Here is a 25878-nt window from a genome sequence, read left to right as displayed (position 1 = left end):
AAAATGGGAACCATACTTCAAGAACAGCATCATAATTGCATCTCTAATTTTGGGAAATGTGTACTCTGAAAGTACCCTAAAAATATATACACATATGCATATATATATATATATATATATATATATATATGGTGGGGGATAATAAAGTTTATTTAAAGATCATGTTGTTACAGACTGTCATCTTTGAAATACATTAAAAAATCCTGGAACGAAGATCCATCATACAACACAGTGACTGTAGTTAATATTGTATACTTGAAAATCACTAAGAGAGATATTAATTGTTCTCAATGCAAAAAAAAAAGATGTGTGAGGTAGTCCATACATTAATTAGCTCAATTTAGTATTCCACAATGCATCCATATTTCAAAACATCATGTTGTATACCATAAATAAATACAATTTTTGTCAATTAAAATTTGTGAAAATGCTGGAAGAAACTGAGTTCTCTTTAACACAAAAGGAAGTACTGAGAATTAACAACTCTAGGGAAGATATCCAAGGATGAAATACTAATTCCGAGGATATTATCAGAAAGACATAGCAACACGGAGATGGAAACGCCATAAAAGGTTGTCGGTGAATTGCACAGGGACCCTTCCTGAATACCAGAAGTGTCCAGCTTTTAAAATTAAAATGGCCCCCACCTTTAACCTTCTAAAAATGAAGCTAGAAAAGGGTGGGATGAGATTTCTAATATTGAAACCAATGAAGAGGAAAACCGGGTTATGTGTTTGATCTATCACTGAACTGACTTTATAAAAGGCTCTAACAAAAGAACTACATGGAAATACTGAGAAGAATGAAGGTTCTCAGTGAGATAGGAGGGTTTACAGGAAATAGTTTTGGCATAAGCTTTTCTATGGTTAAAAAAAATGTCGCTTTTGATAAAAGGCAGAATAAAGTCAGAAATGACAGTTTTCACGAAAGTCAATGTTCGCAAAGAAATCTGAAGGTCCAATAGGGTTTGGCATCATCTTCTAGCATAAGATTTCTGTCTACCTTAGAATGAAGGGAATTCATTCATGATATTTTCAAAGTAGACTGCGGATTTAGGTTTTCTTGTGTAAATTTTCATCTTGCCTTACTTTGTGGAAATTCTGGCCTATGAAGTCCCAGTAAGTGTGTGAGACGATCCTAGGAACTGGAAGAAACAACATTATAGCCTTTTTTTTTTTTTTTTTTTTTTTTTTTTTAAATACAGGGTCTTGCTCTGCCACCCAGGCTGGAGTGCAGTAACACAATATCATGGTGCACTGCAGCCTTGACCTCCCAGGCTCAAGTGATCCTCCCACCTCAGCCTCCAGGGTAGCTGGGACTAACGGTGCATGCCACTGCGCCCAGCCAATTTTTCTTTTTTTCTTTTTCTTTTTTTTTTTTTGTGTAGAGATGGGGTTTCTCCATGTTGCCCAAGCTGGTTTCAAACTCCTGAGTTCAAACAATCCTCTCGCCTTGGCCTCCCAAAGTGCTGGGATTACAGGTGTGAGCCACTGCACCTGGCCAACGTAGCCTTGAAAGTCTTGAATATTATATGAAAACAAACAACAAAATTGCCAGACTGCGTTTCTTTACTCATAATTTCCCTTGTTGAAGTTGAATTTTCTGCAGCAAACTTGCAGAGGAATGTTTCTTGAACACAAACTAAACAACCAAAAATAATACTTTTCTGATCAAGTTTGGTAATTAGCACAGCAAAATCCCATACATTTATGGGACACATTAGCTCAAGGGGTAAAATTACATACAATGTGCAATCATAAGCCCTGGCTGAGTCAGTAACTACAAAATGGACAGTTTCTGTGTTTGGAAATGGTTGGTGGGTTGGCATGGGCAAGTTTAGTCAGTTGAACACATTTCATAAACTGTTTACTTGCGACGTTGAAACCATTTACAATACTTGGTGGGTTTTCAAGGCCAGCCTACATTGGCATCACCATGTGGTAGCACCTAGCACCCTGCCTAACCACCCGAGACACACACTCCCATCACTCTTTGCCAAGTCAATACACTTAAGTCCCATGAGTCCATTCCTGATTACCATCAGTTTTACATGCCATCCTTTTCCTTCACGCTCCAAAACACCACTGATGTACACATTGTTTATTTTTTGAACTACCTTAAAATCCATGCAGACAGAACTCTGCTGTACGTAAGATGAAAATGCACATATCTCTGGGGCTATTTTACCAACCTTGGGGTCTTTATCCATGTTGGGACATAGCCTATTTAGAAATCTGCTTATAATAAAAACTGACAACACCCGTGACAAAAATAAGGATATACTATTAAAATAAATCAAATGATATACAGTACTGTCATTATTCTGATACAGAATTTTTACACAGCAATATTGATACAGGTACAAACGGCAATCCATTACAATCGACCTTTCGGTTACAAACAAGGTTTAAATTACAACTTAATGCCGATTTAAAAATGGTAATCAGTGTTGTGCCAGATTAAAATAAATACTTCCTCTTCAAGTGACATTTTCTAGAATATCTCTAAGTAGGAGACTAAGAAAAAAAACTTGATAAAAAGAAAAAGAAGTAAACGTAATCTTTTATTTTTAGAAAAACCCAAATCTAGAAATCTGGACTAAATTAATTTAGTTTTCCATTCCTTCTGTCCACACACCAGCCCAATAGCAGAGCCAAAGTCCTTTTGAGTGACAGGTTTAGGAAGGGTCCGGCAGCACTCCTAGCGTCCACGTCATGAGAGGCGTTTGGAGTGTCAAGTTCACATATAAACTCTTTTTACTATTTAAATAGCCGGCAAAAAGCTGGATTCCCATCAGCGATTCTGCCATCAAACTCAAAGAGATAAATCCACCACTTTAAAATGCAAGGGCAGGGAAGAGAAATGGAGAAAAATAAAGTAAGGTAAGGGCCTTGAAATTCTTTGAGGTGGAAGAGGCAAGGTACCAAAAGTTGTATGTATGTATGTATGTGTGGCAGGGCACAAATGGGGCTTGGGATGGTGAGGAAAAAAAAAGTTTCTCGAACAAAATATCAAATTCTTATTTTCCTCATTTTTGTGAAAATGGGTATGTTTTTGACATTTAAGAAAAAAGCCAAACCAAACCAAAACACAAACAGGGAAATGAGAACCAGTTCCACAATGCCTTACACTTTATATTTCTATCCAAAAGTAAAATTCCCATTCGATTAAAAAAAAATCATTTAAAAATCAAAGATAAAAAAGTTACTTGGAAAGTTGAGGAAGCAAGAGCATTTCTTTCTGGCACATTTTTTGTTTGGCACAATCACAAGTAAGACTTTACAGATAAGATGTGGCTATTCACATTTGGTTTCTACTCTAAAGCGATTACTTTCGGGCTAAACAAATAAATCGGTTAAATGAAGTCCGTAAACAGGCCAAGCCTGGCAGACATGGGCAAGTGTGATGCATCCTCCGCCCAAAAAATGGAACCTAAATAGAAAAGAAAACGGAGTCAGAGCTGGAAAGGTTTCGAAAACAAACACACCAAACCATTCTTGAGATAGCTATTTAAATAACAACTAGTGTTTACTGAGCGTTAACTACCCATTAGGCAATATGCTCAGTACTTTTTATTTATTTATTATTTATTACTTTTGAGACAGAGTCTTGCTCTGTTGGGCTGGAGGGCAGTGGCACAATTTTGGCTCACTGCAACCTCTGCCTCCTGTGCTCAAGTGATTCTTCTGCCTCAGGCTCCCGAGTAGCTGGGACTACAGGTGCATGCTACCACGGTCAGCTAATTTTTGTAGTCTTTAGTAGAAACAGGGTTTCACCATGTTGGCCAGGCGGGTCTCCAACTACCAACCTCAAGTGAGCTGCCTGCCTCAGCCTCTCAAACTGCTGGGATTACAGGTGTGAGTTACCACACTCGGCCTGCTCAGTACTTTTTATATGTTATCCTTTCCCATTCTTACAATCACCTTGTAAAGATGGCAAGCACTTTAATTGTATCCATTTTACAGATAAGAGAATGAGGCGAAGAGAGACTGGTATATTGGCCAAGGGCACTTACCTGAAACTTGAAGCTTGGCCAGCAGTGAGTGGGCCCAAGAGACCAAGGTTTTAGTCCTCAAGCTGCACTGCCTTTCACTTTTTCTCATTTATTTCTTTTTATGGTATCCTATCACTGAAGCTCCTTAAGCTTGAACCTGGTATCATGGGCATGACCATGTCTATGCAATAAGCAAATACAAACTCACCATCAATGAGCAATATATAAATTCATACATGTGCACACAGATGCCAGGAGTAAAAATGCTGGGAAAAAACTTTAAAAGGAACAGAGGAAAATCAGGGAAGAAGGCAAGCTCAATTTGCATAAATGGAACAAACCACGTAGCAGTGAAAGGTCTGCTTCATTTGAGAGCCCCTCTAAGAACCCAGCCCATGTCACCAGCCAAGCTGGGTTGAGGAGGGTCAACTGACAGCGAGCATGGTGGTTGTCTGTGCCAGCGGCAAATGGTGTACACTCCAAATATGTATGCTTTCTAGAATAAAGAGAGCAAATGTTATTTTCCCTCCCCTAAGGAATAGCACCTTCCTGAGAATCTGCCTGTCTTACAAGTTATATGGAGAAAGTTTAATCCAGGCCTGGAGCGTCTGTGAAATCAGATGGCAAGTGACTCTGATTCAGGCTTAAGTGAGAGAGACGAGTGACTACAGACTCATGTCTCAGAGATGTTTCCATAGTTTAAACATGGCAGAGGATGTGTTCTTCCTGCTTCCAAACTCAAATGCTTTATTCAACATCATTCTAGTGTATTTCTTATTCTGTTCCACCAAAAGAGGCTACACCACATCAATGATCTGTCCTTATGAGAAAAGCTGAAATGCATCTTTTAGATGCCTTCCAGATAGATTTCTTTGTATATATCATATAGATACCAATACAGATTACCAAAGCTGTCTACAGACAGTGGCAGAACCATTCCAACCTTATATCGGCGCTGAACTGATAGGACAGACCCAACTCTATGGTAGTCCAACAATGTAAAGGCTAATTCTTCTGGGCATGTCTTTCGGTGGTACCACACTCACATTCTTCTTACCTCCTTTTTCCTTTTTCTTCTCTTCCTCTTTCTTCTTTCCTGCCTTCCATTTCCAAAATTGTTCTGGAAGGGCCAGGGAGATGATTGAGATCAATAAATACAAAGGGAAGAAAAAGAGGCAATGGGAGGGCAGGGTATGTATGTAGTGAACTGGCAGAGCAAGATACAGCCAAGCCATCCCAGTTCCTCTGTCCTTCTGCTGTGTCATGACTTCCCAGGTTCTAATGACAGCATCTACATGCAGACATGTTAGCCACTGGATTAATATAGACTTGTGCTCAGAATGGTTCTGTCACTGTGTGTCAAAGGGAACGCTGAGGGCTGGCTCTTTTGCTGCCACCAACAACACATCAGAGGAGGTGAGTACAGCTGGACTGGCTTAGACAATTATAAGTGGATAGCATGAGAAGTGATCATCAATTACCTTTATAGCCCATTCTGACCCTGAGACCTTAAGTTTCCTTTCTGCCAAGTCTAAAACTGGTGCATGGGCCAGTGATTCTCAACTAGGGATGATTGTGTCCCCAGGGGACATTTGGCAGTGTCTGCAAATGTCTTCATTTGTCACAACTAAGGGCAGGGAGGGGGATGCTCTAGGCATCTAGTGGGTAGAGGCCAAGGATGTTGCTAAACATTTTACAATGCACAGGACAACCCCTACAACAAAGAATTATCTGGCACAAGATGTCAATAGTGCTGAGGCTGAGAAAAACAGACAGAGAGCAATATCCAAGTAAAAGGAGCCTGAAGTGTGTCAGTGAAATACACCTATAATGAGTATATTAAACTGTTATAAACGGAGATCACCAAGTATGTTTCTTTCACTCACCCATTCGACAAATACTGAGTGCCACCTACCTACCAGGCCCTATCTTAAGTGCTGAGCATACAACGATGAGCAAAACAGGTGAGGGTGTACATCATCGTGGCACTTCCCTCTTAATGATACAAGACAGAACACCAGTTAAATTGTTTCAGCTGCTTACGGGTGCTCACAGCCTTCTGCTTTCTGCATCATGACACTACGATCACTCTCTGGCCTATCACATGGGGTGGGCAGTACCTTGGGCCTGGTAGAAAAGAAAAATCACGTGGATTGTGTGCCATGGGTCAGTTCTCAGAAGGCATCATTTATGAATGTCATCTCAAACCTCAGCACCAGATTTTTGCTTTGTCTGAGATAGAGGTAAGTGACTTCCTTTTGAGGTGAAGCAAAGGTCCTGGACTGAGGTTACTCAGCTAGGAGGGGACAATGCTCATAGTCAAACACAGTCCTGCTTTCTTCCAGATTTTGCTCTCTTCTCAAACATCACCAAGGCCAGACCCCAGACTCTCTAAAGAGGGGACCATATCCGTTTTACTCATGAGCATATAGCTCTTAGTCTTGTACACAGAAAACACTCAGGAAATACTTGCTACGTGCCAATCATATGCCCTGCAATGCCCCACAGAGACTAGAAACTCCCCAAAGCACAGAAGTGAGATGACCGTATCAGATCCCAAGGCTCCCCTCACTACCCTGCCCAGCTCCGAGCAGGCAAAACATAACTCACACCACCAAACTCAGAGATGGACTCACCATGAAGCCCAAGAGGCCAAAGCCCCTCTCATGTTTAGATGTCTAGTCCAGGACCTAGGAGGGACCCTGGTAGTGTGTTCACGAGGTCATCTGTTTTTGTGAAACTTTCAAAAAATACTTTGTAATCTTTAAATCAAGGACACCGAGACCATATGAACATCAATCTGGATCTGCCTCGACTGACCCTAACATAATGATTACACTGAACTGCAGGGTCCTTGATACTGAGGTGCTTTTTTCTCATTCAAACTCAGTTCACTCAGATCTGTGAGCTCCTAATGACCAAAACCATGATTCCTTTTCTCTTTTCTTTTCTCTCTTCTCTTCTTTTCTTTTTTCTTTCTTTTTGAGTCAGAGTCTTGCTCTGTTGTTGCGCCCAGACTGGAGTGCAATGGCGTGATCTCAGCTCACTGTAGCCTCCACCTCCCAGGTTCCAGAGATTCTCGCACCTCAGCCTTCCGAGTAGCTGGGACTACAGGAACGTGCACCCACGCCCAGCTAATTTTTGTATTTTTAGTCGAGACAGGGTTTTGCCATGTTGCCCAGGTCGGTCTTGAACTCCTGGCCTCGAGTGATCTGCCCATCTTGGCCTCCCAAAGTCTGGGGGTTATAGGCATAAGCCACTATGCCTGGCCAAAAGCCATGATTCCTGATATTATACACTCAGTAGATGCTTGTCAATTTCTTGACTGGCCCATTCCCTTCTAGATTTACAGACACTGAGTGACAAAGCTAACAGGCGTGTCTCATAATCACAAATGCATGAGAAAGTGCTTACAGAAGATGCACACCGGAACCCCTTAGCCCAAACTTCATGGTTTACTTTAGAATCAACCAACACTCAATGCAAAGTTTCCAATAGCCTAGAATTCCAAACAGCAAATTCTAGAAGTTACCGAGGCAGAACATCCAGCACTTTGAGAAAGCATGATTTTTATTCTTTTATAGTACTTTTAAAGAGAAATTAGCACTTATAAAAGGGCAAAATGAGGGATCCTTATAGTGTGGAAATGTTTTGTGCCTTAACTGTATCAACATCAATATCCTGCTTGTAATATTGTACTATAGTTTTGCAAGATGTCACCACTGGGAGAAACTGGGCAAAGGGTATGTAGTACCAAAGTTGAGAAAAACCTGTATTAGACTAAAGCCTATTTCTGTCTTATAAGTCTTTTTGCTGAATTGAACCTATAAAACACAGCTATGATGCTATCCCAAGAAATAATAGTAGACGGTAGCTCTTGACATTGTGATAGGAAAGATGAGAAAATTAGCATATTATGCTTTCTTCCCCATCTTTTGCAAATTTTTAGTTGCATTAGTTATATTTTCGTGTTTTAAAATTTTTTTACTTTAAAAAATATTAAAATTTTAATAACTTCATATTCTGAAATTATAATTATGTTTACAATGTTTTGTCATAGGCTGGTTCTAAAATAGAAACCACTAATAATTTTTAAAATATTAAGCTAAAAAAACAAACAAGTACCAGGTTTTTTCTGAAGGAATTTTTTTCCTTCAGAAAAGGAAAATATATTGGTCAACTTTTCAAGTGAAGTTTTTAAAAAATCCTGGTGCTAAAAATGTTCACATAAAAAGTGCAGCAAAATTTAAAACAAGATTGTTTGAAGGAAACATAGTTGTTTAAACTGAACAAATTCAGAAAACAACAAGCAGTAAAAATTAAAGTATTAATCACATAATTATTGAACACTAAAAAGCGTTCAAAGCTTTCAAACCTAAACATTAATCAAAATGGGAAGAAAATGGCTAATCTTCTATGTAAACTTTGGAAAGTATAGGCATTAATAGAAATATTGTTTTGTTTTTTTTTTTAAACAGAAAGTTTCTTCTATAGACATGATTCAGTAAGTCATTCTTAACTGTTAAAAAATTGTGAAAAATGCACCTGTAATCCCAGCACTTTGGGAGGCTGAGGTGGGTGGATCACAAAGTCAGGAGATTGAGACCATCCTGGCTAATACAGTGAAACCCTGTCTCTACTAAAAATACAAAAAAAAAAAATTAGCCGGGCATGGTGGCAGGCACCTGTAGTCCCAGGTACTCGGGAGGCTGAGGTGAGAGAACGGTGTGAACCCAGGAGGTAAAGCTTGCAGTGAGCCGAGATCACGCCACTGTACTCCAGTGTAGGTGACAGAGCGAGACTCCATCTCAAAAAAAAAAAAAAAAATTTTTTTTGAGAGAAATGAATACCTGTTAAAACTATTATTTGCTTTAAAATGTGTTTAGAAAATATGCATACTGTGTTTCCTAGGTGAACTCATATATTTTATTCTATCTTAAAATTATCAAATATAAAGTTCAAAACTACATAATTATAAAACAATAGCCTGTCAGGGACTGTAAACTCTACAAGTTAATTGGTACATCTTAAATAAAACAGTAAACTGACCTCGGTAGCTATCAACTCCTACCTATGGTTCTCAGTTTCATTCATCAAATACTGTTCACTTGACCCAAATAAACAGATTTTTGGTGGCTAATGACTAAGCTGAAACAAAATGAAAAAAAAAAATCTATATAGTGTCTACATTTTTACTGTCTACTAATGAGCCATTAAACTTCAGAGCATAATTGAATACTGTACATAATGTTCATCAGAATGTATTGAGGAAAGACTTTTTTTCTTGAGTTGTTTTGAAAAGACTACACAGCTGAGAGATATTCTGGAAGAAACTAGATTTTTTTTCTACAATAGGTAAATTTCATCTGGAACAAGTAGCAACTCTGGGACCTACTCTTAAAATAGGTCATCAAAATAACCTTTGAAAATGTATTTGAAGACAAAAAAGCAACCAATATGAAAAGTTAGAAAATAAAATTCCAGAAATACATTTCAAGTGAGCATCTGAAAACCATACTCTGTTATTTAAAGATTTCATCATTGGATCCATGATAAAAACAAAACCAAAGAGATGTAGCCAGGCTTATGAAAGAAGACTGCATTTGTTTACTTTCAAAATTAATCTTGGACTAAACCTGAAATTGAAGATATCTAGGAACTGGGGAAAAAGAATTCGGTTCTCTTTTAAATATTGCAGAGGACTGGAACACTCAAAACTGTCGGATGGCACAAATTCCCAGTCTGAACTGTTATCACTCATTCCAGTGATCATTTTGTCTCTATTATCCAAACAAACCAGTTTTGGTTAATTGGACTAAAAAGTGTTCAAATTAAACCCAATGACTGCTTTCATGGAGGTAGAAGCGTGTAATGATTAAGACCACATAGAGTGTCACAAAGAATGAAGTTGAGTGTCTCTTGTTTACTCACGGCCTGTGTTGCTGAACCCCTCTGAGGCTTAATGTTGTGTATAGGCTTGTTGTATTAAATAAGAAGTACATATACAACATTTAATATAAAGGATCTGGTATGTCACAGTATTTAACAAGGTGCAATTATGATTGTTATTAACACAAACATAGTTCCACGGGAAGTGTCACTTTTCCCTTGTTTAGTAAACAGGCTATGTGATTCTCACATCTAGGGCATATGAAGCTATACTAATACTGTATAAAAACAACACAATTTTTCTTTTTCCAGACAGAGTCTTGCTCTGTCACCCAGGCTGGAGTACAGTGGTACAATCATGCTCACTGCAGCCTGAAAATCCTGGACTCAATCCCCCCCGGCCCGCCATCTCAGCCTTCCTGGTAACTAGGACTACAGGTATGTGCCACCATGCCCAGCTAATTTTAAAAAATGTTTCTATAGAGACGGGGTCTCACTATGTTGCCCAGGCTGGTCTCAAATTCCTGGGCTCAAGCAAACTGCCTGCCTCAGACTCCCAAATTGCTGGGATTACAGTGTGAGCCACTATGCACAGCCAAAAACAACGTAATTCTTAAAGGAGAAAGTTAAATGTTTCAGAGACAATGACTTAAGTGTACAAAAGATAACTCATAATTCAGTAAGGGTGTTGAAAATAACAAGATCAATGCTAAAGGCAGCTGGGCCAGTGGCCCCCCTTCTAGGGAAGTTTGGCATTGAGACACACAACTAACACTTTAAACGTCTTCTGTCCAAGAATAAACAATGCATGTCGTGTTTTTAAATGACAGTGCAGTCTTGCATGGTAAAACCACAGGAGGGATAGTTTAAACGTAACAGGAAGCATTTCACAAGGCAACCACAGAAAAGCCAAAAGCAAATTCAGTCTTTAGATAGGCCCAAACAACTAGAATCCACATTACGGCTTGCAGAGCTAAACCTGGGTCAAGGGGCCACAATTTCTTTCATTCTGTTCACTCCAAGGAGGTCAAAATATTAACCATTCTCTGGGACTGTGGAGTACAGGAAAGATGTTTGGCTGGATTACATTTTAAAACCCTAAATCACATGTGAAAAAATAACACAGAAAATGGAATTTGGTTTGCTTTGAAAACATTCTACTTGTTTTTAAAAGAAAGTATACAATGTGTAGAAAGAACACTCTGAAGAGACTGAGCTCTGCCTCTCGCAAACCACCTGGCCTAGGACTTGCAATGCCTCTGGAGGCACTTTACTGATGGGAAAAATGCGGAGGTGGAACCAGAGGAAGGCAATGCAACCTGGCATTCCTGGGGGGCTCTGCTGAGGCCTCACTGTATTTCAAAGGTTTTTAATCAGAAGGCCAAGAACTCTCCAGTTCCACATGCCTTCTGCCTCCCACCCACCCGCTTCCTCATATAACGTAAACCTTCCCGACCCCTGTAGACAGGTGGGTCTGCAACCCTTGGGGACACAACCTCTCAAGCCCTGTCCAATCCTGCCATCCTATGATCATGGCATTACTGTTAATAACTTTTCAAAAGTGTTGTTTAGGTCACTGTGATATTGAGTTGACAGATAATACAGCAAGTTGGAAAGTTAAATATCATCAATCTCTAAAATTGTGAACAATGTATCCTGCAGGTAGAGTCAGAATTTGGAATGTTTAAACTAACATACAAGAGTAATTGCATAATTGATTTTCTTAAAAAAAACCCAAAATGCAGAGCTTATGCCCTATCACTGGATCTAATATTAAAAGCAGTCTTTTCAAGAACTTCTATACTCCAATTTCTGCAAAGATGCATACTAAAGTATAATATATATCTTTGTTCTAAATAAATTTTAAGCAAATTCATGTGTTGGAAATTATATTGGTAAAAGGCTTCTAACACTATGAGAGCAATGACATGAAAATTATCACTGGAATAAGAAAGACAGAGGATACAATTCTTTGAAATGAAAGGGGAGAGGAGGGGGTAGTTTTCCACTGTTATCCTTGCTAACATCCAATATTCATTTGTTTGTCAAGTACATTACCCGGTCCTTCATGTCATACAGACCTTGCTCGCAGTTATCACAGTAGAACCACCATGAATACAAATACATATATATATACTAACTTTACGAGTCAGTGGATGGCAGCTGTCTCCCAATTTGCCCATAGGTGTGCAAATCCTTATGCTCTTAACCCAGATACTGACAGCACAGCACATGCCTCCACCACATTGGGAGTCCTTGTCACAAGCCTGAAATGTAATAAACAAACAGATAAATATAGATAACAGGAAAGACTCAGGCTAAGGAAATATAAAATTGGCAGTGAAAATGCCCTTTAAATATCTAAACACTTCAACTTTAATAATCACATATATTTTTAAAAATGACAACCTTCATTTACTTGCATATATCTACAATACAATCTGATCAGAATAGCTATTTCTTATGTTTTGAAATTGGGCTAAATTCTAGCCCCTGGATTACGAAAATCTTAAATAAACATAAGATTTTTTAAAAAAATGAAATCAGCTCTCTTTTTCCAGCGCTTTATGGCTGAATTGGCTTTGAACTTGAAGAACAAGACTATATTAGTCTTACACTACACATGGCCATTAGGAACTACATAAATCAAATCACAAGATTTTATGACTATTAACTGCAGAATATATTGGGGCCAATTTTAAAAAAGAGATTTAAATAGTCTCTAAATCTGGCATGAAACACTCCAGACCCATAAAGGCACTGATGTAAATTTTAGAAGTGCTCATTTTCCCTTTCAAATATTTGCATTTTGGTTCATGAGACTTGACGTTTCTCACACCACTGACTTGCTTTTTCACCATTTTCTCTTTAAAGAAGTCTCATAGGTTGAGAATGGACAGACCAAGATGCTTGCCTTATGTTACTCTTCCTTCAGGTGAATAAGCTGCAAAGAGCAAATTACTGGCTTAGGATAAACATATATGCACATTACAAAACCAGCTAACAATCCTGTAAGGTCCATCAGTTTAAGAAATGCAAGTGACAGGTGTAATTGTCAATAGTAATTACTCAAGGCACCTGCTTTCAATATAAAAGTTGTAAATACATACAATGAAACAATGGAGGAAACAATGGAATGAAACAACTATAGAGGAATTTCCATACTCTACTAAATAGAAACTCTACTAAATAGAAATAAATAATGAAGCCTAAATTTATTTGCATGAAAATGGATCTGAAGAACTATTATTCTTTCCTAGAACCAACAAAAAATAGAATGCTTTGTTTGAACCGTGGGTAGTAATCTGTTTTGCTAGTGATAAGATAAAAACATCCTGTACTATATATGTAAGAAACTAAAACCTCTATCATTTAGGCACAAATTTAAATGTATAATTAGTGGAAACAACTAAAACAGTCCTTCAAAATTCTTAGTTTTGAGGACAGTCATAACTTCTCAAGACATAAAAATATGGGCACATTCTTAACATTATTTCTCATTAAAAGTAACCAAGTATTTTACTTTAATGTTCATTTACTTCCCTCATTGGAATTTATTTCTCAGTCTATCTAAAACAAGTATCTGGATAAAAGGTAAAAATTTCACCTTGAGTTTTTGGATTCATCTTGAGGTGTTTGGATTTTATAGGACAATATATAAATGTTTCAACTTTCCAATTTTTATCTGCATGCCAGAAATCATGTATATGTAGCCATTGCATCCCATAAATAAGATGTCTAGTCAATTATCTTTTACAATATAGTTTTAACAAATCTATGTGGGCATACAAATCAATTTCAAAATACCTACATACACTACCCAAAAAACTGTAGATGTAAGATGGAAGTTTTAGCCAGTATTTTATTTCAACAGATGCTCAATACCCTGAATTTTCAGGCCCCATGAGCTTTTTTTAATGAGACAATCAAACATCTAGCCAAAATCCTTTAAAATTCAATCACCTGGATGTTTAACATGCTACATACAATATATCTTGATAAGTTACTGAGTTTTTCATTTGAATCCAGATGATTCCTGTCATGGAGACATAACTGCAGTTTATTGCTCTGTTGCTTTAGAGACATTTAAAAAATTCTCTTTTTGTAACACTGACTTAAAATAACAACAACAAAAACAGCACACATAACTATATAATAAGCCCAGTCTAAGCCTCTCTAACAGACAGCCAATGTGATAAAATTTTATTTTGTAACAAAAGCTTCAGTTCTTGCAAAGTTTACAAAGAGTTGCACAGGTTTATATATTTTTAATTAGACAGCTGTTTTCTAATGCCCTTCATCCTTAACCCATTGCAAATCTATTCAGATAGTGTTGTCCTGTGAATGGAACAAAAAGATACTTATATTGCAAAGGGATCTTGGGCTCAGAGGATTAGGAGAAACTTTAAATGAGCCAGCAGGAGAAGAGGAAGAAAAAAATCCAATCATGTTTCAATTCTCATATATTAGAAAGACCTGCAAAAACTTTTTTTCAACCACATGGACTGGCAAAGCTATGCAAGTAATTTTTTAAAAAATCTGTTTTCTAATAAATATCACAGAGCTTACAGTTAAAAATCTGTTGGATATATACAAATGCTGTCTAGCATAAGGACTTCCAAAATTCCATAAACCTAATAACTAATATAGAGAAAACAGGACTTGATTTTCTCAAGACAATGACATTTCCTTTAAAGTCACATGTTATTTTATTATCTAGGTATCAACATTTCAAACATAGACATATTATGTAAATCCTATTATGTGTACTTAAATATTTGAAGTAATCTAATGAAGGTGTGAAATAATTCCTCACTTAAAAAAAACAGTAAAGAAGTTGAACAACCAGGAAATGATAGCAGTTTCGCCTTGTTAATGTAAACCAGACTATTTACTATTGTACTGCAAACCCAATTCTTCAGATCCACACAAAATTGTTGGCAGTGGGAGAGAACCGAACTAGTTCCTGCTTACAAAAAAGACGAAGACATCTCTAAGTTTAAACATCTACACAGCAACCTACTCCATCATTATGCTGGAGCACTGGAGATGCTTTGCCAGGAATTAGAAATTTAAAACTTTTATGGGGAGACCTCAAGACCCTGGCGGGGAAAAGCCCCGAACCCAGAAGGAAGCGCCCACAATTGCTTTTCAAAGCGCTCACATGGCCCTGGACCAAGCGATTTCAAAGGGTTTCTGCGGAGGACGCATCGGGAGCAAAACTCTTTGATTGTAGGATTAAGACTCTGGGCACTTGGGGAATTCGTCTTGGTCCTTTGCATTTCAGGAAGGGGCCGTCAAATTTTAAGGTTCGACGCTGGAGCGCCTCCAAAAGTACTTGAGAAGACTCAGAGAGAAACTTCTTTCAGCCTAACAGAAGAAAAATGCGAGGAGTGAGGCTGTGGGTGATGAGGGAGAAGTAAGCGGGAGAAGGTGGTAATAAAGGTGGTGGGCGACATCCTTGTCACTCTTTCCTCCAGGACGCGCCCAGTGTCCCCAGCCGTCTGCTGCTTTTGGATCTGGGCATTTTCCCAAGCGCACCAACGGGCGATTGGGGCAGGTGTCCCCACCCAGGGTGACCCTCCCTTTGCCTCTAGCCTGCCCTTCAGGGTCCCCGTCCCAAGACCCCTGGGCACATCGCAGGCGCGCATCAGGGGCGGACAGGTGCGCCAGGGCCGCTTACCCCGGTGATCACGGCGGCGTCCCCGACGCGGGGCGTGAGCAGCAGCGGCGGCAGCAGCAGGAGGAGCAGGAGTGGGGCGCAGCGCGGGCTTCTCATGGCGCCCTCGGTACTGGGCGGCCGCCGGAGGCGGTTGGGGGCTCGGGGCCGGGGCGCGCTGGGTGGAGCGCTGAGCGGCAAGCTGACGGGCGCGGCGGCTCCAGCGAGCCTCGGGGCCGTTATAAAGGCTAGCCCCACCGTGACTCACGCCGGCGCCCGCCCGGCAGCACACGCGGGGGGCACGGCGCGGGCACACACCCCACGCCCCACGCGCACACGCGCGCCCGCACGGGCCCGGCCGGTTCCCAGACGAGCACGTGCTGCGCGCGGCCCCCGCCCCCCCGCCTCGGGCGCCACGCAGGCAGCGCTCCCCGCGGGGCGCCCCGCTCCCCGCGGGGCGCCCCGCTCCGCGCCGTTCCCTCCGCCGTAGCCCAGCCGCCGCCTTTCGCACGCGCCGGAATCGCTTTTGTGGTCTCCGAGTCACTCATTTGCTGTCCTGGTTTCCAAAACTCCACGTGCTCTGCGCCGAAAACTTGCAAATCATTTGCTGTACAGATGTTTAGGGGGCGCCTACTACGTGCCCGGCGCTGCGGACACATAGGGGACGGGGGGAGGTGGGTGAGGGGGACACAGCAGCCCCTGAATCAATTCGTTTGCTCAGCAGGTACTGGGCGCCCGCTGCGTGCCAGGTACTGCCACCGGCTCTGTCCTCACGGTGGAATAACTTAACAGAGAAGACAGACATCAATCACATACCCTGGAAACGTGGAAGGCAGAGGAAAAGAACAAAGGGAGAGCAAAATCGCCCCAATCCCATATCCCCGACGACGTGGAAGGATTTGTCCTTCCAACTGCAGAACTCCTATTTGTTTCTTTCATGTCAGATGGCTTCCCTTTATGCCCACATCTGTTCCCGACCCTCTCCTCTGATTTTCCTCACATATATTTGCTCCCCTCTTCAGCCCCGCACCAGCTCCAGGCACAGCCGTTCAGGGTGATGCCAAAGGGAAATGAGAACGCCTGGTTTTGAGTGCCAGCCTGAGGCCCCTTAAGCCCTAGGTACGCAGCTCTCTCTTCTTTCTTTAACTTTCCAGCCCAGGAAAATCACCCTTCAGTTTTACAGATGCGATAGGGCATTATTGTGATTCGTTCATTCATGTAAACATGAATTAAGTGTCTAGTGGGTTCCAGGCACACCAGGAAAGAACAAGTGGCAGATTTACCCTCCATCTCTGACCCTAGCCTGGCTCCAAGAATTACAGCCTGTTTCCCTCAACAAAAATGATGTCAAGAATACCTAGATGTGACCACACCAAAGTTGCTTGCCTGTTTTGGGAAACCCAACTTTCTTCGTGAACAGTCAGAACCTCTGGCTTTCCTGGTCTCTTAAGAACCACAAACTATTGAAAAGCAGATGCGTCTTTCAGCCTCTTTAATACATGCAGTAAGGAGAGTTGGGACAGAGTTACTTTCAGACTGTGGGGCTCCCCCATGCCAAAGCATGCAGACGAAATGTGGGGGCTAGCGCGGGGGTGGGGGAAGGCAGGCAATTATCTGAATGTTAAACAGCTGAATATTTGGAAACCCTACTCTTTGGCTGCTTTTTAAAAATCTTTTTCACACGTGTTCTCATGTTTAAAAAACGCCACGAACAGAAAACACAAAAGGAGTCAAACACTTTTTTTCAACTTAAAAAAAAAAAAATGTTAAAATTGGACTCACAGTGGACTAAGTAGAAACAGTAGCAAGTGACAGACTTGTGGAAAGTTTCCTTTTCCAGTCTCCATGCCAACGCTAGCTCGGGAATGCTGCCGGGTAAATGTAAAAACCAGTCAACATGGATTTTAACATTCCTATGACTTTCTTTTAATGGTCTATTTCATATTCGCTACTATTGAATGCCAGCTTGGGTATTCCCTGCTTCTTCAAGCATAGAAAATATGATATGTCTACATAGGAAAAATCAGATTTCAAAAGTGGCTGGCTTCTTACACAGCTGTTTGGGAAACAATCCTCATAAGGCTGTTTTGAAACAAGTTTAAAAAAAAAAAAAGAAACAAGTTTGAAAACACTTAAAAATAGGGTTGGTTTAGTTTCATGTTGTTTCTTTTGGAAATTTTAATTGTTTTAATGCTTTAGCAGAGAAATGAAGGCTCTTGATATGCCACATTTGTATCTGAGGCCAAGTTTGAAAACTGAAGTCTGACTTCAATTGTTATAAAGGGAAAAATGAAAAAAAAAAAAAAAAAGAAGAAGTTGGATTAGTTTGTTAAAAAAGGCAGGAAGGACAACTTAGCAACAATGAAATAGAAATGAAACAGTAGTTTATTGTTTCTGTTCTATTACTGTAACTGTTAATATTGCCACATGATCAATTCTGCCCAGGCATAACTGTATCAGGTGAAATGAGCCTTGTGTCTGTAAAGTGTAGCCTACCATATTCCAGCAGACCATCAAGGCTCAGCTTAAATGAAAATGCAATCTAGGAGCGTCTGTAGAACCCCATGTTTGTGAGACAGGCTGATCAGGATTGGAATCCTGTGTGACCACTGGGCAAGTTACACAACCTTTTGAAGCCTCTATTTCCTCTCCTATAAAATGGGTATAAAATACCAACCTCGTGGGGTACAACCCCTGTGGAATTTAATAATACCTGCAAAATGCTTATCACAGTGCCTGGAACAGACTGGGAGCTCTGTCAGGGTTACCTCTTATTAAGTCTCATTATTTGGTCTCCCCTGACAATTTCAGCCAGCGCTGATATAGATCTTTTCTGTCCTGCCCACTATATTAGACTGTATGCTTTTTGGGGTTAGGATCCTTGTGTCTAATTTTCTATGCATCCCTCTTGGCACACAGCACAATAATAGGCATATGGCAGGCATTCAGTAAGTGACCAGCAACAGGAATATGTCCCATGAAGAACAGTCCAGAGATAGTTACAAGAAGATCATATACAGTACAGACTCATGTCATGTATACGAATCCATTAAAGGTGGTCACCAAAAAGCAAGAGAGATGGAAGCTTTACCTGGTGCAGATGATTCAGCCTATCCCTTTACTTGGGAGCCACGTGACTGAAATGAGGTGAGCTGGGAGACACAGGCCTGTCTCACAGCAGTCAGTTTGGGATTCCGGCTGACTAATAAGGCTCCATTTCAACATGTGCTTCATGATTTCCAGTGTAGTGGCCTATACTGTGTCCCCTAGAAAGCTATTTTCAAGGCCTAAGCCCTGGTACCTGTGGATATGACCTTATTTGGAAATAGGGTCTTTGCAGATGTAATCAACTTAAGATGAGGTCATGCCATATTAGGGTAGGTTGTAAATTCAATGGCTGGTGTCTTCATAAGAGAAAAGGGAGGGAGAGCTGGATACAGAGACACAGAAGAGATTTCTCCCCCCCCCCCCACCCCGACTCCCCCTACACACAGGAGAACACCAAGTGAAGATGGGGGCAGAGATTGGAGCGATGCTTCTACAAGGCAAGGAACACCAAGGATTGCCAGCAGCCATCAGGATCTGAAAGAGCAAGGAAGGATTCTTCCCCAGATCCTTCACTGGGAGCACGGCGTTGTCGACCCCTTGATTTTGGACTTTTAGCCTCCAGAACCATGAGAGAATAAATTTCTATTGTTTTAAGCCACCCAGTTGTGGTCATTTTATTATGGCAGACACAGGAAACTAACATAGTAGGGTGCAGCCAGAGGGTTGTACACCAGCTGTCTCTGCCTGGAATTGATGCCTGTCACTTTTGCTCACTTTTTAGTGACCAAAACAAGCCACATGACAGTCTGTCTTCAAGGGGACAGACAGTGCAAGTCTGCCACTGGTTTCTGAAGACAAGGTATCAGGTGAGCAGTGCTATATTCTACAGGAAATGAATCATTCATGGCTTGGACTCCTTAATGAGCATAATGAACTTTGAATTATATTAGTAATTGCTATTATAAATAATGATGTGTAATTTCCTTTATGTTTTTTCTAGTACAGCATTCTTTATACCAGAATTATACAAAGACTCTGAAAGTGAGTAAATATGTAAGCTAATATTTTCTTTTAAGTAGGTAGTAAACCATAATTTATTCATTCAACAGGTATTAACTGAGACTTACTACATTCCAGATATTGTGTGCAGCACTGGTACAAGGGTGAGCAAAACAGACATGAACCCAGCCCCCTGGGTCTCATGGGAAGATGCACATGAATCAAATAATTATGCAAATTTATAATTACAGAAGATAAATTTAGGGTCACTATGAGAGAGCATATGAGGAAACCCGAATACTGGCATCTGGGATGAGAGCTGAAGGTTATGCAGAATTGAATTGAATTGAAGAATGAAACAGGGCTGGGTGCAGTGGTTCATGCCTGTAATCCCAACACTTTGGAAGGCTAGAGAGGAGGATTGCTTGAGTCCAGGAGTTCCAGACCAGCCTGGACAAAACAGGGAGACCCCGTCTCTACAAAAAAAATTTTAAAAATTAGCCAGGAGTGGTGATGAGTGACTGTAATCCCAGCTACCTGAAGAATCAGGGTAGGAGGATCACTTGAGCCTTGGAGGTCAAGGCTTCAGTGAGCTGTTATTGTACCACTGCACTCCAGCCTGGGTGACGGTGAGATCCTGCCTCAAAAAAAAAAAAAAAAAAAAAAGAAAGAAAAGAATAAAACAGCAGATGTGGAGGATGGCTGGGCATTCCAGATAGTGCAGACAAAAGGGTAGCCAATGTGGCCCAAGGAATGTGCCTAAAGCAAAGTCTGGAACAAATACGGAGCCAGAGGGATGGCAGGGACGTTTTGCAGGATCTTATATAGGCCACACTAAAGATTTTGGTCTTCATGGTTGGTTGGGGAAGGAGAAAAATCATAAGAATGGGGCAAGTGTGACATGAGCAGCTTTCATAAGGAAGACCTCACTGCAGTGTGACTCAACCTGTCCACATCCCAACACCTTCTGGCAACCCCCAAACCCCTTTTGTTGAAGGCAACTCTATCCTTCCAAAGATGGCCCTGGAGTCATCTTTGACCCTTCTCATTCTCTCACATCTAAGGCCCATCTGTCTGAAAATCTTGTTGCCTTTTGAAGGCAAATCTACTTTGCCTTCGAAATTTATATATGATATTGTAGATTATTGCTATATTAGTGATAATATAATATTTTATATTATAGTAAAATATAATACAAAATAAAATAAAACTATATTTTAATAAAATATATCCAGCTAGTTTGCCCTCTGTCATGCTACCCCTCTTGTTCTGAGCCCCTATCACCTCTAGCCTGGAGTACTGTCACCATCATTGCCTGAAGACTGGCCTCCCAGATTCACCCTTGCCCTCTACATTCTATCATCAACACTTTTTTTTTTTTTTTTAATTAAAGTAAGTCAGACTCTTTGCTCTAAATCCTGCAGTGGTTTCTCGTTTCTCTCACAGAGACCTTCAGATCTTTGACTTTGTTTATTACTCCTACCTCTTGTCTTCCTGCCAGCTCCGCTCCTGCCACACTGCCCCCCTGGAGGTTTCTAGAACACACAGGGCATGCTCCCACCTTGGGAACTTTGTCCTGGATCTTCTCGTTTTCAGATTGCTCTTTCCCCAAATAGACAGCAACATGGCAGACTCTCTTGTCACTTTCAAATGTTTGTTCAAATCTCACCTTTGCAAGGAGGCCTATGCTAACCACCCTTATTTACATTTGCAACTGCCCCAGCACTCCAGATGCCTTTTAATCCTTTTATATTTCACTTTTCCCTAGCACTAAGACCTTCTAGCATATTCTATTACATATCATGTTTTCTCTTGGTTGCCTTACTGCCCCCACCTCCCCACACATACACCAGAATCTAAGCTCCACAGGATAAGGGATGTTCAAAAACTTTGTTCTGTTCACTAATTTATCTCCAGCACCTAGAAAGATGCCTGGCACATAGTAGGCACTTGATAAATATTTATTGAACAAATTACAAAAAATATAGAGAAGAGATTGGAGAGTGTCTGAGAGCAGACCTGATGGAGGGCCACGGCAGCAGTCCAGGTGGCTTCTACTACTGGTGTTGGCAGCAAAAAGGGAAAGAGGTGAACTGACTCACTTAAAAAGTAGAACAGGTAGAGAGCTGGGTGTGGTGGTTCACACCTGTAATCCCAGCACTTTGGGAGACCAAGGTGGGCAGGTCACTTGAGATCAGGAGTTCGAGACAAGCCTGGTCAACATGGTGAAACCCCACCTGTACTAAAATACAAAAATTAGCTGGGCGTGGTGGCTCATGCCTGTAATCCCATCTACTCAGGAGGCTGAGGCAGGAAAATCACTTGAACATGGGAGGTTGCAGTAAGCTGAGATAGAGCCACTGCACTCCATCCTGGGTGACAGAGCAAGACTCTTTCTAAAAAAAAAAAAAAAAAAAAAAAAAAAAACCAGCCAAAAAAACCAAAGTAGAGGAAGTAGAGTTTACTATTGGTTAAGATAAACGCTGGACAAGGAAACATCAAGATTCACCTTGTATAACTGATTGACAGTGCAGATGGATGCTCAGGTGTTGGCAACCTCTGGGTGTGGGGAAAGGCAATCAGACCTGAGGTACAGAGAAGATGGTGGCTAGAGCTAAAACTCAGGCAATTTTCCCCTTAAAATTTTTAGATTTCATGTAATGTAGCCACAGTGGTAAGAATTTAGATCAGGCACTGGCAGACTGAGACTTACTGCCTGTTCCTGTAAAGAAAGTTTGAGTGGGACCCAGCGAGACTTGCCAATGTTTTGTCTAAGGCTGCCTTCACACCATGAGGGCTGAGTGGAGTATTTGCAAGAGAGACTATATGACCTGCAAAGTTGAAAATATTTACTCTCTGGCCCTTTACAGAAAGTTTGCTGACTCATGCATTAGATCATAAAGAGCCTGGAGTTTCATTACTGCCCCTCGAGTAAATTGTTTCCCACCTCCTTTTTCTAGGTCTGTTCTGGGTTGTCCTTTTGAGGCTCTCTCTGTTTACTGGTAGAATTCATCCGTTTTCTGAGTTGTGGGAATTGCCCAAAGTTCTGGCTCACTGGTGGACCCCTTGCATGTTCACCTTGTTATATGTGCTTTCATCTCAATGGCCAGTTATATAGTAGGTGCTCAATAAATCTGTTGGTGGAATTGGGGAAAGGCAGCAAATGGGTCTTCCATCTGCCATCTTGCAGTGAAAGCCTGACACAGTCTCAGCTATATAAAGGAAGAGAACTTCTGTTACTCTTTTACATGAAGCTCTAGCTTTATTTTTTATTTATTTTTAAATTTATGTATTTATTTTGAGACAAGGTCTTTCTCTGTCACCCAGGCTGGAGTGCAGTGGCACGACCATGGCTCAGTGCAGCCTCTTCCTCCCAGGCTCAGACGATCTGCTCACCTCAGCCTCCCGAGTAGCTGGGACTACAGGTGTGCTTACCACCACATCTGGCTAATTTTAAAAAATGTTTTAATAGAGATGGGTCTGTTCCCCAGGCTGGTCTCAAATTCCTGGGTTCAAGCAATCCTCCTGCCTTGGCCTCCCAAAGTGCTGGGATTATAACTGTGAGCCACTGTGCCTGGCCTGCTCTGGTTTTAAAAATGATTCCAGCTTGTCTGAGGGCTTACTTTATATGTGTCTTCTTCATGTGACTTCTAATTATTTTCACATAATAGGTGGGCCTGGTAATTTCCAAGCTAGGTCCTGTTTGTCTTTGTGTAAATGATTTTTCATTTAGAAGGGTTCCAAAAAAGTAAAATAGATATTCTCCTTATTTTTTCACCCTTCATCTTTTATCACTGTACTATTACATGGTGGCTTTTCTTGTTAACAAACCCATAATATCAGTCTGAAATACCTTTTAAATATAATAACCATGCTTTAAATGTGATGTGAAAAATGAATTGCTTTTATAATTCTAAATAAGACATCTATTTTAATCTGATGATTTCTCTTTATATTTAAAAATAAATCATCAGGATTCGATTTGAAAGCCAATTGTCTACGGAGGCACTAAAAATTATTTGGTCTATTCAAGTGATAATGTATAATAAAGTTTACCTATTTTTAAATAGTTGAAATATTAATTCAAGAGACAGACGTTTTTTAAAAAAGATAATTAGTACAAAATGTGTTTGAAATAATATGAGGGATCAGGATGAACATTTGGTTCTAAAAGATTTAGGTTTTATTCATTACAGTGTTGACTGCATTTAATATTTATTTTTAGTATTGAAGATGAGCCTTAAGGCTATGTATCATGTACTTCATTAAAAGGAAGAGATTGTTATGCAAATCTGTAGCATATTTGTTAACTTTCCAGACAGAAAGTCTCATACAGAAAATAACTTTCTCGGCCGGGCGCCGTGGCTCACGCCTGTAATCCCAGCACTTAGGGAGGCTGAGACGGGTGGACCTCCTAAGGTTAGGAGTTCGAAACCAGCTTGGCCAACATGGTGAAACCCCGTCTCTACTAAAAATACAAGAAAAAATTAGCCGAGCGTGGTGGCAGGCGCCTGTAATCCCAGCTACTTGCGAGGCTGAGGCAGGAAAATCACTTGAACCCGGGAGGCAAATGTTGCAGTGAGCTGAGATCGTGCCACTGCACTCCAGCCTGGGTGACAAGGTAAGACTCTGTCCAAAAAAAAAAAAAAAGAAAGAAAATAATTTTCTTAAGAGGAAAAACCAGGGCTAGGTAATTACTTCTTTATTAGTTTAGGTCTACATTTATTAGTTAGTCCACACAAATTTTATTTACTAATTTTTTCTCCCCTAAATTTGAATTGTGTGTGTGTATATATATATGTATGTATATATGTATATCTATCTATATATATCTATCAATATATCTATATTTTTTTTCCTGAGGGAAAGGACTTGGAAGAAATAATAAGACATCTGGGTATAGGAATTTATAGGCACAAACCAATTACAAAAATCTCCATTTCTAAATGTAAAGGCTGCCTCGTTCTGTGCATTGCATATGGTAAGTACTCAGTAAATCTCTATACATCTTATATAATACCTCCAGTTACCCTATGGGCAGCTAGCTACTACCACAATTCCTATTTTACAAAGGAGGGAAGTAAGATTCACAGAGATTAACTGTGTCATACAGAATCACAGTAACTTCTAAGTAGTAGAGCTGGGTTTACACCCAGTTGGGTCTTATGCCAAAAACTTAACTATTACAGCTTCTCCTTGAATTTATATGATTTATTTAAATATTATCATAAAAAATTTAGATAGCCAATAACCGAAAGGAAGAAACAATTACTATGATGTGAATTTTCCTCAAACTTATCTTAAAACCTGCCTCTCTCCCTCCCTCTCACCTCTTTCTCTTTGTTGCTTTCTCTCTTTCTTTGTTCTCGCTCTGTCTCTTTACAACTCAGAGATCAAGACTTAAAAACAAAATGGCAGAGAACAGGTACAATTCTACACATGTGACTTTTTGTTTGGAGGTATGTTTACCTGCAGAGGAATCTCCCCGAGAACAAGTTCAGAAGAGATGCTATTTTTGTGAATGGTAAGAAAGTGGGCCATCCGTGTTTCTGCTCTGCAGGTTCATTTGTCAGAGTTCTAAGTGGGGACTGGGTGTCTTTGCTCTCACAAGGTGAGTTGTCTATCAAAGGCATCCTGCCTGCTTTTTTCGGTGGCAGGATCAATTAGAGTGAGCCTAACACTGGAGGTTGAGGACTCTAGTACAGCATCTGCCAGGGAGTGTTTCATCTTAGAAAAATTGTGATTTTTTATGATCAGATAGAGATAGGAGCCATAATTTGTATTAACACATTAAAGACTCCAAGAGGTCCTGCAAAAAGAAACTAGTTGTACCAACTTGGTACAACTCAGCATTTCCAAAATATTTGGTTACAGAGCACTTTTTGCATGTGCCAGGGATAAAATGCTAGGCAAATCTCAATCCCTTATCTTGACCACATCCAAGCCTTAACAAAAAAACCCCACTAAATGTAGAGAAATTTAGAGGAATTGGGTACATTTTGAATATGTAGCCAATCTCAAATAAACTCATTAATCAAATACAGAAAATGTTGGGATAATCTAATCCATCTAACTCGCTTTGCAGATGAAGAAACTGATAATCCAAAAGATTTCATCTCATAGGAACCAGGAGACAGAGCAGGAAATAGGTCACTGGTCTCCTGCCTCGAAGTTCTAGTTTTTTCCAACCATACTGGCTCCTCTTTGAGGTGTAGGGACTCCTCTACCAAACAGTTATAAACACACTTTCCAAAACACAGGAGACTACTTTTAGGAAGGTCTCTGCCAT

At 40.4% G+C, this 25878-nt stretch overlaps 1 protein-coding gene across 3 annotated transcripts; it reads right to left on the bottom strand.

The window, feature by feature from the left end:
* Positions 1-2263: 2263 nt before the first annotated feature.
* PROK2 (prokineticin 2) lies at positions 2264-16042 on the bottom strand. Of its 3 annotated transcripts, none has more exons than XM_023200026.3 (4): positions 15567-16024; positions 12025-12150; positions 5052-5114; positions 2264-3432 (listed from the first exon to the last, which is right to left on the bottom strand). In XM_023200026.3, the coding sequence occupies exons 1-4, from the start codon at positions 15660-15662 to the stop codon at positions 3328-3330; spliced, it is 390 nt and encodes a 129-aa protein (XP_023055794.1). In that variant the 5' UTR covers positions 15663-16024; the 3' UTR covers positions 2264-3327. The 3 variants fall into 3 exon arrangements, 2 of the variants coding, with proteins under 2 accessions (XP_023055794.1, XP_023055801.1); XR_004228842.1 differs by lacking the exon at positions 2264-3432 and adding an exon at positions 15048-15253 and having other exon boundaries at positions 4525-5114; positions 15567-16042; XM_023200033.3 differs by lacking the exon at positions 5052-5114 and having other exon boundaries at positions 15567-15993.
* Between the last annotated feature and the right edge of the window lie 9836 nt (positions 16043-25878).

The sequence above is a fragment of the Piliocolobus tephrosceles genome, chromosome 2 (genome assembly GCF_002776525.5).
Source record: "Piliocolobus tephrosceles isolate RC106 chromosome 2, ASM277652v3, whole genome shotgun sequence".
NCBI classification, from domain to species: Eukaryota; Metazoa; Chordata; class Mammalia; order Primates; family Cercopithecidae; genus Piliocolobus; species Piliocolobus tephrosceles.
The sequence above is the reverse complement of the archived record's forward strand: the minus strand, read 5'-3'. Positions and strand labels throughout refer to the sequence as shown.